General features: G+C 46.2%; 1 protein-coding gene and 1 pseudogene across 1 annotated transcript; one reads left to right on the forward strand and one right to left on the reverse strand.

Annotated features, from left to right (window-relative positions):
• Positions 1-3,214: 3,214 nt before the first annotated feature.
• Positions 3,215-5,754, forward strand: SART1 (spliceosome associated factor 1, recruiter of U4/U6.U5 tri-snRNP). The gene has a single exon (XM_075552403.1). The coding sequence runs from the start codon at positions 3,297-3,299 to the stop codon at positions 5,697-5,699; it is 2,403 nt and encodes an 800-aa protein (XP_075408518.1). The 5' UTR covers positions 3,215-3,296; the 3' UTR covers positions 5,700-5,754.
• A 6,324-nt stretch (positions 5,755-12,078) lies between these two features.
• Positions 12,079-12,220, reverse strand: LOC142452128 (small nucleolar RNA SNORA70; annotated as a pseudogene).
• Positions 12,221-13,966: the final 1,746 nt, after the last annotated feature.

Consider the following 13,966-nt stretch of genomic DNA (forward strand, 5'->3'; position numbering starts at 1 on the left):
AACCCAGTTCATGATGGGCAGTTCTGGCCTTCATCAGACACCATACCTGGTGTCCCATCATTGGGTGTTACATCTCTTCCAAGGGCAAGATTCCTTTTATTACCTAGCCCTACTCAAACACGGAGCCTATGCTGCCTCTTTGCATTTGTGTGTCGATCACAACTCAAACCATGGGTTCCGCAGTCCTCAACATGTTCAGACATTCCCTTTCAGAGGTGGATGGTTGGTCACATGAGTAAATAAATAACAGCTGGTTCTGTGCAGGAGTGGAGGACTCATATACATTTGGTGGTATGCATTCTTCGAAGACCAAGCCTTTTTTTTGCTTCAGTCATTAAATTCTGGGTCTAACAACTAGCTCAGATCCAGCATCTGTGCAAAGGAGTGTGGCTAGTTATTGGGGATACTGCCCTGATTTCAAATTACTCTGACTATACAAAAGCAGTACCCTTGGCTACCCATCTGTCTCCCTCAAAGAATTCCTTGTTTTATGAACCATCTCAATAATTAGCCAGGACAGTCCACTGCCTTCATGAGCATCTATATGAGTATCAATTACTTGACAGTTAAGCACTGGTCACTTGGCCTCTATTATTTTAACATCTTATCATCCTGAAGACAGTGTAAAGGCATATATGGTATGGACCATAATAAAAATTGTGGATAATTTGGAGAAGAAAGGGAATTCAGAACATTTCATTGTGCTCATGAGGAACTTGTACATAAATCAGTTTTGCAACGGAATAAAAGAATAATCCATGGTTTAAAGTCATGAAAGGATTTGCCTCAGGGTTGTATCCTCTGACTATACTTGTTGAATAAATATGCTGAGCAGATCATCAGAGAAGCTGGATTATATGAAGACGAATGTGGCATCAGGATTGGAGGCAGACTTATTAACAACCTGCAATATGAAGATGGCACAACCTTGCTTGCTGAAAGTGAGGAGGAATTGAAACACTTGCTGATGAAGATCAAGGATTGCAGCCTTCGGTGTGGATTACAACTCCATGTAAAGAAGGCCAAAATCCTCATTACTGATAACATGATGATAAATGGAGAAAAGACTGAAGTTGTCAAGGATTTTATCTTACTTGGATCTCATGGAAACAGTAGTCAAGAGATCAAAACATATTGCATTAGGTAAATCTGCTGCACAAGACTTCTTTAGAGTATTGAAGAGCAAGGAGATTACTTTGAGGACTAAGATGTGTCTGCCCCATGCCATGGTATTTTCTATTGCATCATATGCATGTGAAAGTGGACATAGAATAAGGGAAAAAAAGAATTGTGGTGCCAGAGAATATTGAAAGTACCACGGACTTCTAAAGGGGCAAACCAATCTGTTCTGGAAGAAGTAAGACCAGAGTGCTCCTTTGAGGTAAAGATGATAAGACTTCATTGTATATACTTTGGACATGTTGACAGGAGAGACCAGTCCCTGGAGGAGGACACCAGACTTGGAGGGTCAGCAAAAGAGGGGAAGGCCCTCGATGAGATGGATTGACCGACTGACTGCATCAATGAGCTCAGACACAGGAACATTTGAGAGGATGGCACAGGACCACGCAGTGTTTCATTCTGTTGTACATCGAGTTGCTATGGGCCAGGGACAACTTGATGGCACTTAACAACAACATCCTCATCAGGCCTGATGGTGTAATAGGTTGCATATTGAGCTGATAACAGGAAGGTCATGGGTTCAAACCCACCAATACACCTCAGGAGAAAGCCAAAGGTGCTTGCTCCTATAAAGATTTACAAACCCAGAAGCTCAAAGAGGCAGTTTACACTGTCCTATAGGGCTATTGTGATTTGGAATTCACTCACTGGCAGTAGATGTTAAAAAAAATCCTCCTCCTAAGGCTCCCTAGTGGCACTATGGATTAAGCATTGGGCTGCTAACCATGAGGTCAGTGGTACAAACTCACCAGCCACTCTTTGGGAAAAAGATAGATGAAGCTGTCTGTTTCTGCCAAGATATACAGTCTCAGAAACCCTATGTAGGGGGAGTGCGGAGGGAGGGCGGAAAACAAGGAGCTGATACCCAGGGCTCAAGTAGAAAGCAAATGTTTTGAGAATGATGATGGCAACAAATGTACACATGTGCTTGATACAATGTATGCATGGATGCATTGTGATAAGAGTTGTATAAGCCCCCAATAAAATGATTTTTTTTAAAAGAAAGCAACCCTATATAGGGTTGCTAAGTCACAATCAACTTGGAAGCACTGACTTCAGTTTTGGTTTATCATCCTTTGAGGAGTCCTGGTGGAGCTGTGGGATAGCAGGTTGGGCTGCTAACCCAAGGTTAGTGGTTCAAACCCACCAGCTGCTCTTCTAGAGAAAGATGAGGCAGTCTGTTTCCATAAAGATTTACAGCCTCAGAAACCTGGTAGCGGAGTTCTCAGTCATAGGAAGCAGCCACTCTAAGACAGTGGGTTTGGTCACCCCCATATTTCTCAAGTATATGATAGCATGCTACATTTTAGTGGCCAGCGCGTATTTCTTTGCTCTGATATACCACCCCAGTTGACTGCTGGTGAAAATTTTACAATTTACATCTTCAGGAACTACTGCTACCTTGTACTTCAACCCTTGTTATCATTGCTAGATGGTGGATTACACTCCCCAATCCCGACTTATTATCTACTTTCCCAGACACTTCCAGCTCAACAAGGGGCCCTGGTAGCGCCTTGGGCTAGTGTTGGCTGCTTGCTGTGATCTCAGGGGTGCAAACGCAGCAGGTGCTTCGCAGGAGAAGGACAAAGAAGTGGCTTCTAGGAAGATTGACAGCCCCAGAAACCCTGTGGGGCAGTTCGCCTGGGCCCTCTAGGGCACTCCGGGTTGGGAACGACTTGATGGCAGTGGGTCCAATTCAAACCGTCACAGGTCGGATACCCCGGGAAGCAGGCGCTGAGATGTAAACCGAGGTGCCACTGTCAATTAAATGTATCGTGCACGCGCTAAGATCAAGCTTTTGTAAAGTCGTCGCTTAGGCTTACAAGACGGCCTGTTTGAAACTTTACCTTTCAGCCTGACTTTCAGGGTGATTGGTTGGAAGGATTTTTCAAAAACAAGAAAACACTCAGCAGCTCTGTGATCTAAAAAAATAAAAAGAAAAGAAAAGCACCTTGGGGGCCGCCTACCGGGCGCACGCAGGAAACAGTCACTCCTGGGTTCCGGCCACAAACTCCCGGCAGCCCCTCCGACCCGGAAGTGCTCTCAGCCCGCGTCGTCCGCATCGTCGTCGTCGTCGGGCAGCGGCGGCGTCGAGCTCCTGTGGTGGGGCCATCATGGGTTCGTCCAAGAAGCACCGGGGCGAGAAGGAGGCGGCCGCGACGACGTCCACGGCCGGTAACGGGGGCGCCGCGGAGCCGCCGCCGCGGCACCGGGAGCACAAAAAGCACAAGCACCGCGGCGGCGGCGGCGGCGGCAGCGGCGGCGAGAGGAGGAAGCGCAGCCGCGAGCGCGGGGGTGAGCGCGGCAGCGGGCGGCGCGGGGCCGAGGCCGAGGCCCGCAGTGGCGCCCACGGGCGGGAGCGCGGCCAGGCCGAGCCGTCGGAGCGCCGCGTGAAGCGGGAGAAGCGCGATGAGGCCTACGAAGCCGCCGCCAGCTCCAAGGCCGCCTCCGAGGGCTCGTCCCTCAGCATCGAGGAGACCAATAAACTCCGGGCCAAGCTGGGGCTGAAACCCCTGGAGGTGGGGGCCGTCAAGAAGGAGACGGGCACCAAGGAGGACCCCTTGGCGGCCGACGTGATCAACCCCATGGCCATCCGGCAGCGCGAGGAGCTGCGGGAGAAGCTGGCGGCCGCCAAGGAAAAGCGCCTGCTGAACCAGAAGCTGGGCAAGATTAAGACCCTGGGGGAGGACGACCCCTGGCTGGACGACACGGCAGCCTGGATCGAGAGGAGCCGGCAGCTTCAGAAGGAGAAGGACTTGGCGGAGAAAAGGGCCAAGCTGCTGGAGGAGATGGACCAGGAGTTCGGGGTCAGCAGCCTGGTGGAGGAGGAGTTTGGCCAGAGGCGGCAGGAGCTGTACAGCCCGCGGGACCTGCAGGGGCTCACCGTGGAGCACGCCATCGACTCCTTCCATGAAGGGGAGACGGTGATCCTCACCCTCAAAGACAAAGGCGTGCTGCAGGAGGGCGAGGATGTGCTCGTGAACGTGAACCTGGTGGATAAGGAGCGGGCCGACAAGAACGTGGAGCTGCGAAAGAAGAAGCCCGACTACCTACCCTATGCGGAGGACGAGAGCGTGGATGACTTGGCACAGCAGAAACCCCGCTCCATCTTGTCCAAATACGACGAGGAGCTCGAGGGGGAGCGGCCCCAGTCCTTCCGCTTGGACCAGGGCGGCGTGGCCGATGGCCTTCGGGAACGAGAGCTGGAAGAGATACGGGCAAGGCTGCGGCTGCAGGCCCAATCTCTGAGTACCTTGGGGCCCCGGATCGCCTCTGAGTACCTCACGCCCGAGGAGATGGTGACCTTTAAAAAAACCAAGCGCAGGGTGAAGAAAATCCGCAAGAAGGAGGTGGTGATGCGGGCGGATGACTTGCTGCCTCTGGGAGACCAAACTCAAGATGGGGACTTTGGCTCCAGGCGGCGAGGCCGCGGTCGGCGCCGAGTGCAGGAGCTTGATGAAGAGGTCCCAGAGGAGGAGGAGAAGGAGCCAGCCCCACAGCCCACCCAGTCAGATGACACCCGTGTGGAGAACATGGACATCAGCGATGAAGAGGAGGGCGGCGTCGCTCGAGCTGGGTCCCCAGAGGTGCTGGAGGAGGATGAGGCCGAGCTGGAGCTGCAGAAGCAGCTCAAGAAGGGTCGCCAGCTCCGGCAGCTCCGCCAGCTGCGGGACAGCGCCGAGAAGGTGGTGGAGATCGTGAAGAAGCTGGAGTCTCGCCCTCGGGGCTGGGAGGAGGAAGAGGACCCTGAGCGGAAGGGGGCCATCGTGTTCAATGCCACATCCGAGTTCTGCCGGACCCTCGGGGAGATCCCCACCTATGGGCTGGCGGGCAACCGGGAAGAGCAGGAGGAACTGATGGACTTTGAGCTGGATGAGGAGCGCTCGGCTAACGGAGGCTCCGAGTCCGATGGGGAGGAGAACATCGGCTGGAGTGCCATCAACCTGGACGAGGAGAAGCAGCAGCAGGATTTCTCCGCCTCGTCCACCACCATCCTGGACGAGGAGCCCATCGTGAACCGAGGGCTGGGGGCTGCCCTGCTCTTGTGTCAAAACAAAGGGCTGCTGGAGACCACGGTGCAGAAGGTGGCCCGGGTGAAGGCACCCAACAAGTCTCTGCCCTCAGCAGTGTATTGCATCGAGGACAAGATGGCCATCGACGACAAGTACAGCCGACGAGAGGAGTACCGCGGCTACACGCAGGACTTCAAGGAGAAAGACGGCTACAAGCCTGATGTCAAGATCGAATATGTGGATGAGACTGGCCGGAAGCTCACCCCCAAAGAGGCATTCCGGCAGCTGTCCCACCGCTTCCACGGGAAGGGCTCGGGCAAGATGAAGACGGAGCGGCGCATGAAGAAACTAGATGAGGAGGCCCTCCTGAAAAAGATGAGTTCCAGCGACACGCCTTTAGGCACCGTGGCTCTCCTCCAAGAGAAGCAGAAGGCCCAGAAGACGCCGTACATTGTGCTCAGCGGCAGCGGCAAGAGCATGAATGCGAACACCATCACCAAGTGAAGCTGCTCTCTTCCCCAGTTTTGATATTAAATAAAGTTCTTGCCTTATTCTAAAATACTCAGCCTGCAGAAGAATGCTCTTGGGATCGTGCATACGGAAGGGTAGGAAGTCGGATTGGGAAGAGGGAGAGGTTGGGGGCTGCGGTACACATTGAAAGAAGCCAGCTTGATGGCCCTATTAAAGTTTTCCTGGGCTCGGGTAAGGGGCCTGGTCGTTGCAAAAGGGAGGCTTGTAAAATTCCATTGCCTTTCATTTCCATTTTTCCACAACTTTTTGAGGACCCCCTTATTCCCATAGTGAACAGGCTTTGGAGTTGGGCTGCATCAGGAAAGGGTCCTGGTTTTAGACAAAGCATTCTGTTTAGCTCAGGTACTTTCCAAAAGGGTTAATAGCTAGAGCCATTTGTTGACAGCATTTCTCACAATTGGGGAAATAAATCCTTAAATCCTTTTTGAAAGGGAATTTGGTTGGTAAATCACAATGTCCCTCTATAACATAATACCATTACCAGACTCAATGAATTTAGGATTGGTACAATAAGTACTATAAAATGTTCAGATTCCTTTGGCCCAGAATGCCTTTTAGGTTTTATTTTTTAAATCTGGGATCTAATCAAGAAGTGTTTGCATTTGGTTCTCAACTTCCTTGTTTTTTCTTGACACATTTTTGACAAGTCTAGAGTGTTAGTGTTTTATGATCTCATTGTCTGATTATTTTGGTCCTTGATTGGGTACAAGTTTTTTGGTGAGAATATTCCAACATAGGTGGTGCGTACTTCCTTTTGAATCACATTGAGAGATTTCGTTTGTTCCCTGTGTTTCACTCCCATCCAGTTGATTCCCACTCAGTAACTCAATAGGACAGGGAGGGCTGCTGCCTTCGTGTGCTCCCAGGACTAACTACAGGAGGAGGAAGCCTTATCACTCTCCATCGGGTTACCTGATGGTTTCAAACTGTTGCTAGTGGTTCTCAATGTGTAGGCCACCAGAGCTCCTCTCAGGAGCCTGAAAGCAGTCTTAATTGCATTTTGATTCTTTATGTGAGACTAGAAACCTTTTTGAATCTTAGAGCTGCTTTTTCTAGCAGCAGTTTTCTACCTTTATATGTTTAATTTTAGAAATAGACCCTAAAGGAAACCACCCCCCCCCCAGCCCCTTCCCGTGGGAATCTTAGATAGTGATTGTATATCTTTGTGTAAGATAACCACAGAAAATGTGCTGTCCCAAACAAGATGATCATTACAAACTTTTTGGCAAATACTGTTAACCAATCCATTAAAAGCCCTGGTGAATTAAGCAGTGGGTGGGAAGGTCTATGATTGGACCTACTAGCCACTCTAAGGGAGAACCACGAGGCAACCTTTCCCCCTAAACAGCCTCAGAAACCCTCGGGAATAGTTCTACTCTGGTGGGTGCTTCCATCTGTGAGTCAGAACTGGTTCAGTAGCACTGGATTTAGAACCATCCAGTGGCTATCAGGTGAACTTCACAATGACTCAGTATGTACCCCTGTGATTACTTACACTTTATACCAAGCCTTAAACTCCAACATACACAAAGGGCTTCAAAAAGTGGGAAATTGAATTTAGAGGTGGTAGAATGTTTCCATGTATTTTTAGAAAACTGTAACCAGTCCTAGCCAAGGTCCCACATTGACCCTCACCCAACTCCCATAACTGCTATTCAGCCAATCATAATCTTAAAAACGTTAGTTTCTGCCTTCTTGTCAGGAGCCATCAAGTCACCTCTGACCCGGTGGCCCTAAATACAGCAGAGGAAGAAAGCACTGTCTTTCACTATCCTCACAGTCGTTGCTATATTTGAGCCCACTGTGTCAGTTCCTGTTCGTATGGACCTTGTTTTTCACTGCCCCTCTAATTTGCTAAGCATGGTGTCCTCCAGGGACAGATTCCTCCCATGATTATACCCAAAGTATGTGAGTTGATGCTTTGCCTTCCTCACTTAGGAGAAACATTCCAGCTGGGCTTCTTCCAGGACAGATTTGGCTGCTTGGTCAGTCCATGGTAAATGAGGGTAGGTTAAAAAGTACTGCTACAGAATAATCGGCCCTTGTATTAAATAAGAATTCCGAAGGTGAAGCTGTTGTTTCTTCATCTGCCTATGTCCTGGTAAAGACACTTCTGAGACTGTCTTTCCATCTCCTGCCATTCCCTGAAGAATTGTGCCCTCTTACATTTATACTACATAAAAACAGTTTTCACAGTGAGGGACTCAAGTGATGCACCTATTAAAGGTTCTTGGAATTTGGGGAACAAAAAGAAGCCTGAAGGCCAAGAACAAGGTAGTGGGGAAGTAGGGATAGGCTTTATCATGAAGTTTTCAGCACAACCCTTGCCGCCCTCATGAGTCGGTGCATAATTGTGATGGAAAACAATTCCTTGGGGCATCTTTCCTTGCTTTTTTCATCAGTGCACAGTTCAATTTTCTTCAAAGTCCATAATGAGTCCCCTGCTGGCCCTGTGATCTTAGAGAAGATTACTGCTTTGAATCTGAAACAAGTTGCTGTAAACTTCTGAGTTAACCAGTCTTGAATTCATCTTTAAGGTCTCCCCAACCTTCCCTAAAACACCACCAATAAAACCACCTGAACCATCTACGAACTTATGTGGGGTGACTTTCCAATAAACTTGTTGCACAGCCTCAATGGATTGGGAAAGATAACCATTTGAGTTAAAAATTATTTGTCCTGTGGGTCCCCCCCTCCCCCGATGGCACAAAAAGTATTGGTTGTTTTTTAAGGCAGCTTGCACAGCTTAATTAAGGTTTAGGCTGCTCACTACAAGTTTCTGTCAACCACTCCTCAGAAGAAAGATGAGGTTTGCTTTCCTGAAGACTGAAACCGTCTCAAAAAAAAAAAAAAACCACACGGAGCAGTGACTTCTCCATCCTACTGGGTCTCTGTGAGTTGGAATAGATTCAGTAGAAGTGAGTTTGGGTTGAATGAGAGACCTATTTAAACACATTTGTTTGGAATCAACACCTGCATGTAGCAATACTTTTAAACTTGCCCTCCTGCTGTGTAGTCATCACCATAATTTAAATGTATCAATTCTTCTGTGGCCTGTCAGATTCTTTGTCTACCTTTCACATGCATAGAAGGCAATTGAAAATACTTGTGTCAGGTGCACCTCAGTCTTCAAGATAATGTGTTTGTTGTTAACACTCTAGAGGTCATTTGCAGCAGATTTTGTCAATGTAATATATTTTTTGTTGATTTGTTGACCTGTGAGCATTGAATGTGGTACCAAGTAAAATGTAATCTTTGAAAAATTCAGTCTTTTCTCTGTTTAACATGATGTTTATTGGGCCAGTTGAAAGGATTTGGTTTTCTTTACGTTGAGGTGTAATCTGTACACAATAAGGCTTACTGTGCTTCATCAGTGAGTGCTTCACATCTTGACAGGGCCGTGTTACCTGCATATCGCAGGCTGTTAATGAACTGCCTTATAATCCCTATGCTCGATGAGTTTTTTTCATTTTTCCTAGTGGGTTCTTACAGTCCAACTTCTTGCATCATTTGCTCAGCATACGATTTCAATAAATATTGTGAAAAATAAAACCCTGACACATACCTTTCTTGATTTTAAACCATGTAGTATTTCCATTGTGTTTGAATGGCTGCCTCTTTATCCATGAATAGATTCCACATCAGCACAATGAAGTGTTCTGGAATTCTTATTCTCCGTGTTATGCCTTACTTGTTCTGATCCATATGGTCCCAGATGCCTTGACAGTCAATAAAGCGCAGGTAAATATCTTTCTGGTAGTCTCTGCTTTCAACCAGGATCTATCTGACACTAGTGATTATATTCTCTGTTTGATACCACTGTCTGACAGTTCCCTGCTGATGTACTGCTGCTGCAATTGAATTTAGCAAAGTTTTCCTTGCATATGATAATAATACGTTAGATAATTTCTGCCTCCTTCTGGATCACTTTTCTTGGGGATATGCACAAATAAGGATCTCTTCTAGTCAGTTGTCTGGGTTTCCAAATTTGCCTCACCACATTGCATCCTTTTGTTAAGACATTTTAATTGGTATTTCTTGAATTTGGAGCTGTTTTTCAGCAATGCCTTCAGTATAGCTTGGGTTTCTTCCTTCAGAATCAATGGTTCTTTATCATATACTACCTGCTGAAATGGTTGAATGTCGATCCTTGTGATTCGGTGACTATTTCTTCCATCATCTTTTGATGGTTTCTTTTTCATTCAGTATTTTGCCTATAGAATCTCCTTCATTTTTGGAAGTTGAGTTTGTTTTTCCTCTCCTTCAGTTCTTCCAGCTTGCGAAGTGCTGAGCATGCTCTTTAATTTTGGTTTTCGTACTCTAGGTCTCTGCACCCACTCACTGTCATTATGTTGTTAGATGCAGTCAAATCAGAACGAAACACTTCCCGGTCCTGTGTCATCCTCAAAATTACTGTTAGGGTGGAGCCCATTGTGCCAGCCACTGTGTCAACCCATCTTGTCCAGGGTCTTCCTTCTTGTAGGCTGCGCCTCTTCTTTACTAATCATGATTGGTGTCTCCTGATAACATATTCAATATATATGAGAAGTCTCACCATCCTTGCCCCTAAGGACCATTCTTCATAGCCTATTCTAGTCTGTAAGCCCTGCTGTAACCTATTCACTCAGGGTACCCTTGATGGTATTTGAAACATCAATGACATAGCTTCCAGCATGATAGCAACACGTCAGCCACGGCAGTCCTACAGACCGACAGACGCGTGGTAGACTGTCCTCAATCACCCATCTAGGGTTTCTGAGACCAGAGCTTTTACTAGAGCAGCTGCCTTTCAGGACCCGAGAGGTGAGTAAGTTGGTCTTGCAAAATTCTATAATGTGGTTTCCAGTGTCATTTCTATCACCAGGGCCATATTTCCAAACTACCGACTGTCTAGTTTTCCTACCTCAATCACCTGTGATTGTGAATGCATCCTGATTGCTTGTGTGATCCATTTCAGACGACAGAGGTGGCTAGAATTCTTCAGTTTCTTTGGCGTTAGTGGTTGCTGAATAAATTTGGATAATACTTACATGAAGTGATCTTCCCCCCAATGGTTAGAGCACATTTTTTATCCTTTGTTGATTCAATCACTACATTGGTGGGTACAGAGTGAGTTTTCTAATCCTCCTCTCATTTACAGCAGGTACACTTCTCTAAAGATGAAGCTCACCTACCTCTTTTTCTAGTATAATTACATGCTCATGGATTCTTTTTTATTCACTGTACTGTAATACATTGCCATCGTTATTCTTTTACTATTGAAATTGTTTCAAATTTGCCAGTGGATACTCTTGCAGGATAATTCTTTAATTTTTAGTATGTCACTATCACTCGTTGAGTTCCAGGTGGTGCAAGCAGATAATGGGTAGCACACAACTGCTAACAGAATGGTTGGGAGTTCTTTGCCACCCAGACATTGACTTGATGGAAACATATTTATGCCCAGAGGGAGCAGCCCTGGTAGTGCAGTGGCTAAGCACTTAGCTGTTAACTAAAAGGTTAACAGTTCAGTGTCACAAGGGTTAAACCCTTAGCCACTAATGAAAGTGGGTGGTTCAGTTTTACCAGCCAATCCTCCGGGGGATGTGCACTCCAGGACGATTGAGAGCCTTGGAAACCATATGGGGGCAGTTTCACTGCTTACCGAGTAGTGGATCAGAATCAACTCAATGGCAGTGGGTAATTAGAACACATTTAAAAGTTGAAAAACGGATAGTGCATTCTTATTCAAAAGCAGTTACACAAATTGTGCTAATTTTAAGTTGCAACACAAATGCTGCTTGAATATGGAAATAGCTTGTATTTGAAAACTAAAAACTATAAAAATGGGCAGTGAATGTTAAAAAGATTAATGACATAGTTTTAAAGGGAACCAATCTCGGTGTAAGTTTATCTTTTTTTAAAAATCATTTTGTGGGCTCTTATAGCTTAAAAAATTTTTTTTAAATCAGGAAGCTCAATTTTTATTTGGTGCGTACAAGTGAGGCAGCTACCAAGGCCTTCATAAATGCAGGGCCGCCACTTATCCAAGGGGCCATGGTGAGGGATGTATTTGACTCCACAGCCATCCATGAGGAGGCGCTTCTCAGCCACTATCTTCAAACCTGGTGAAGCCCCACTTCTTGGAGATGTGGATCTTCTAGTGCCCAGAGAACTTCAACGTGGGTCTATGTAAGGCCTCAATCACATGCTCTTTGTTTTGAAGCTTGGTGCGGATGGACATGATAACCTGGCCAATGTAACTCTAGCCACTGTGCTGTGAGGTTTCCCAAAAGCACCTCGCATCCAGTTTGAAGCCTAGTTTAGGGAGAGCAGAAATTAGCCAGACCAGAGGCATCGAAAAGCAGTAAAAGGTTGTCTCCAAGGTCCCTAGGGCAGCCTACACGTACCAATAGGCTGCATACACTACCGAGGAGGCTTGCTGTTTGCAGCCATTGCACACATCCCCACCCCACCAAGTCTTACAGATCTTACATCCCATCAATTGTATGAAGCATATTTGTCCATGTTGTCATTTTCTAAACATTTAATTTCTAGTTGAGCTCTTGGTTTCAGCTTTTTCCTCGCCCCCTTGATAAATTATCAATTGTTTTCCTATCTTACACTGACCACTGTCTCCCTTCACTCACACTTGTTCACCCCCATGGGAGGGGCGGGGGATTATGCATCCATCATTGTGATGGATTCCGTTCCTCCCCTATCCTCCTGGTATCCCTTCTCCCGTTTCTTCTGTTCCTGAGGGGTTTGTTTGACCTGGACTCCTTATGTCATGAGCTCTCATATGTAGCAGTGTACATGCTCAGGTCAGAACTGAAAGGCAGGACTGGGGTCATGATAGTGGGCGGTAAGGAAACTTATAAAGAACCAGAGAAATAGTCTCATTGGTGCTACATTGTGCCCTGGTTGACTCATGCCTTCTTGTGACCCTTCTATGAGGGAATACCCTATTGTCTACAGATAGGCTTTGGGTCTCTGCTCTGACCCAGTCTCCTCATTCTCAACAATGACTTTTTGTTTTGTCTTTTACCTGATCCCATTCCTCATGATGCAGACTGGTGTGCTTCTTCCATGTGGGCTTGCTGCTGCTCTGCTAGATGGCACTTTAACTTCAAGCCTTTAAGACCCCAAATGCTCTTTTGATAGGTGAGCACCATCACCTTTCTTCACATTTGCATATGCACCCATTGCCATTAGTGATTGTGTCAGGGGGTATTAGAGAATGCCAGGTTCTTAGAACAATGTGTTATTGCATTAACGGAGGGCTTAAACAGGCCCAAAGTCGGTCCACTTCCTCAATGGCAAGTTTATCTTTTAAAGAGCAATTTCCAGTGTCTATTAATATTTAAACAATTTAACCCATCATTTCCACTGCTAATAATTTAGTCTACAGAAATACACAAGTGCGTAGGCTTGGAAAACTGGAAACCCACTGGTCTGATAATTAACTCCATGTACCAATATGGAATTTACACCTTTAAAACTATATCCAATACATGTACAATGCTGTTCCTGTAAACAATTTTTTTCAGGCCTTCTATTCAAAGATGGCAAATGGAACAAATAGGGAATTTTGCTTTTTTATGCTACTAAAAACTTCAGCAAAGGTTTTGAAAAATTGTAACACAAGCCAGTGAGCTGAAAAGACAAAAAAGCACCAGTAAAATAATTTGTAAAACTATTCCTTTCCATGTGGCACCCTTGGGAGACAGCCCTTCTGATCCTACAGGTGTTCTTTATTTTTTGCTTCACGTTATACAACTGAATCCTTTAAGAATTGTGCAATTACCACATCAATTTCAGAACCTTTTCCTTTCACACTCATTAGCTCCAAAGATAATTTTTTAGAGAGTAAAATCAGTTTCTGAACAATGGCATATAGCAGGACATGTGAATGTTGGTACATGGACAGGCCCAGAAAGAGTAGGAATTAAGTTACTGGAAGTTGATATTCCCCTCTGCCCCAACATGGTTCTCAGGTGTCTCACCAAGGCCTTCACTCTTTGGAAGGAGTTTTGGAGTCTTCTCTAAGAACCTGATCAACCTCTGTTATGGCAGACATTAAGAGCGTGGAAGGAATCCTAAGACCAGTGAATAAGAAGACAGATACACTCATATTGGGTCTCCAATACATGGACCACAACTCTATTATCCCTCAGTGAATTCCTGGGTAAAGAGCTCCACTCACATGCAGGCTTCTGATGGGATTGGCGGTCACTGTCTCTTAGACAAGTGAGGATTAT

The sequence above is a fragment of the Tenrec ecaudatus genome, chromosome 6, assembly GCF_050624435.1.
Source record: "Tenrec ecaudatus isolate mTenEca1 chromosome 6, mTenEca1.hap1, whole genome shotgun sequence".
Taxonomy (NCBI): Eukaryota; Metazoa; Chordata; class Mammalia; order Afrosoricida; family Tenrecidae; genus Tenrec; species Tenrec ecaudatus.

Bases quoted from the DNA above. Each gene is read 5' to 3' on its own strand.
- SART1 (XM_075552403.1), top strand. From the start codon at position 3,297: ATGGGTTCGTCCAAGAAGCACCGGGGCGAGAAGGAGGCGGCCGCGACG.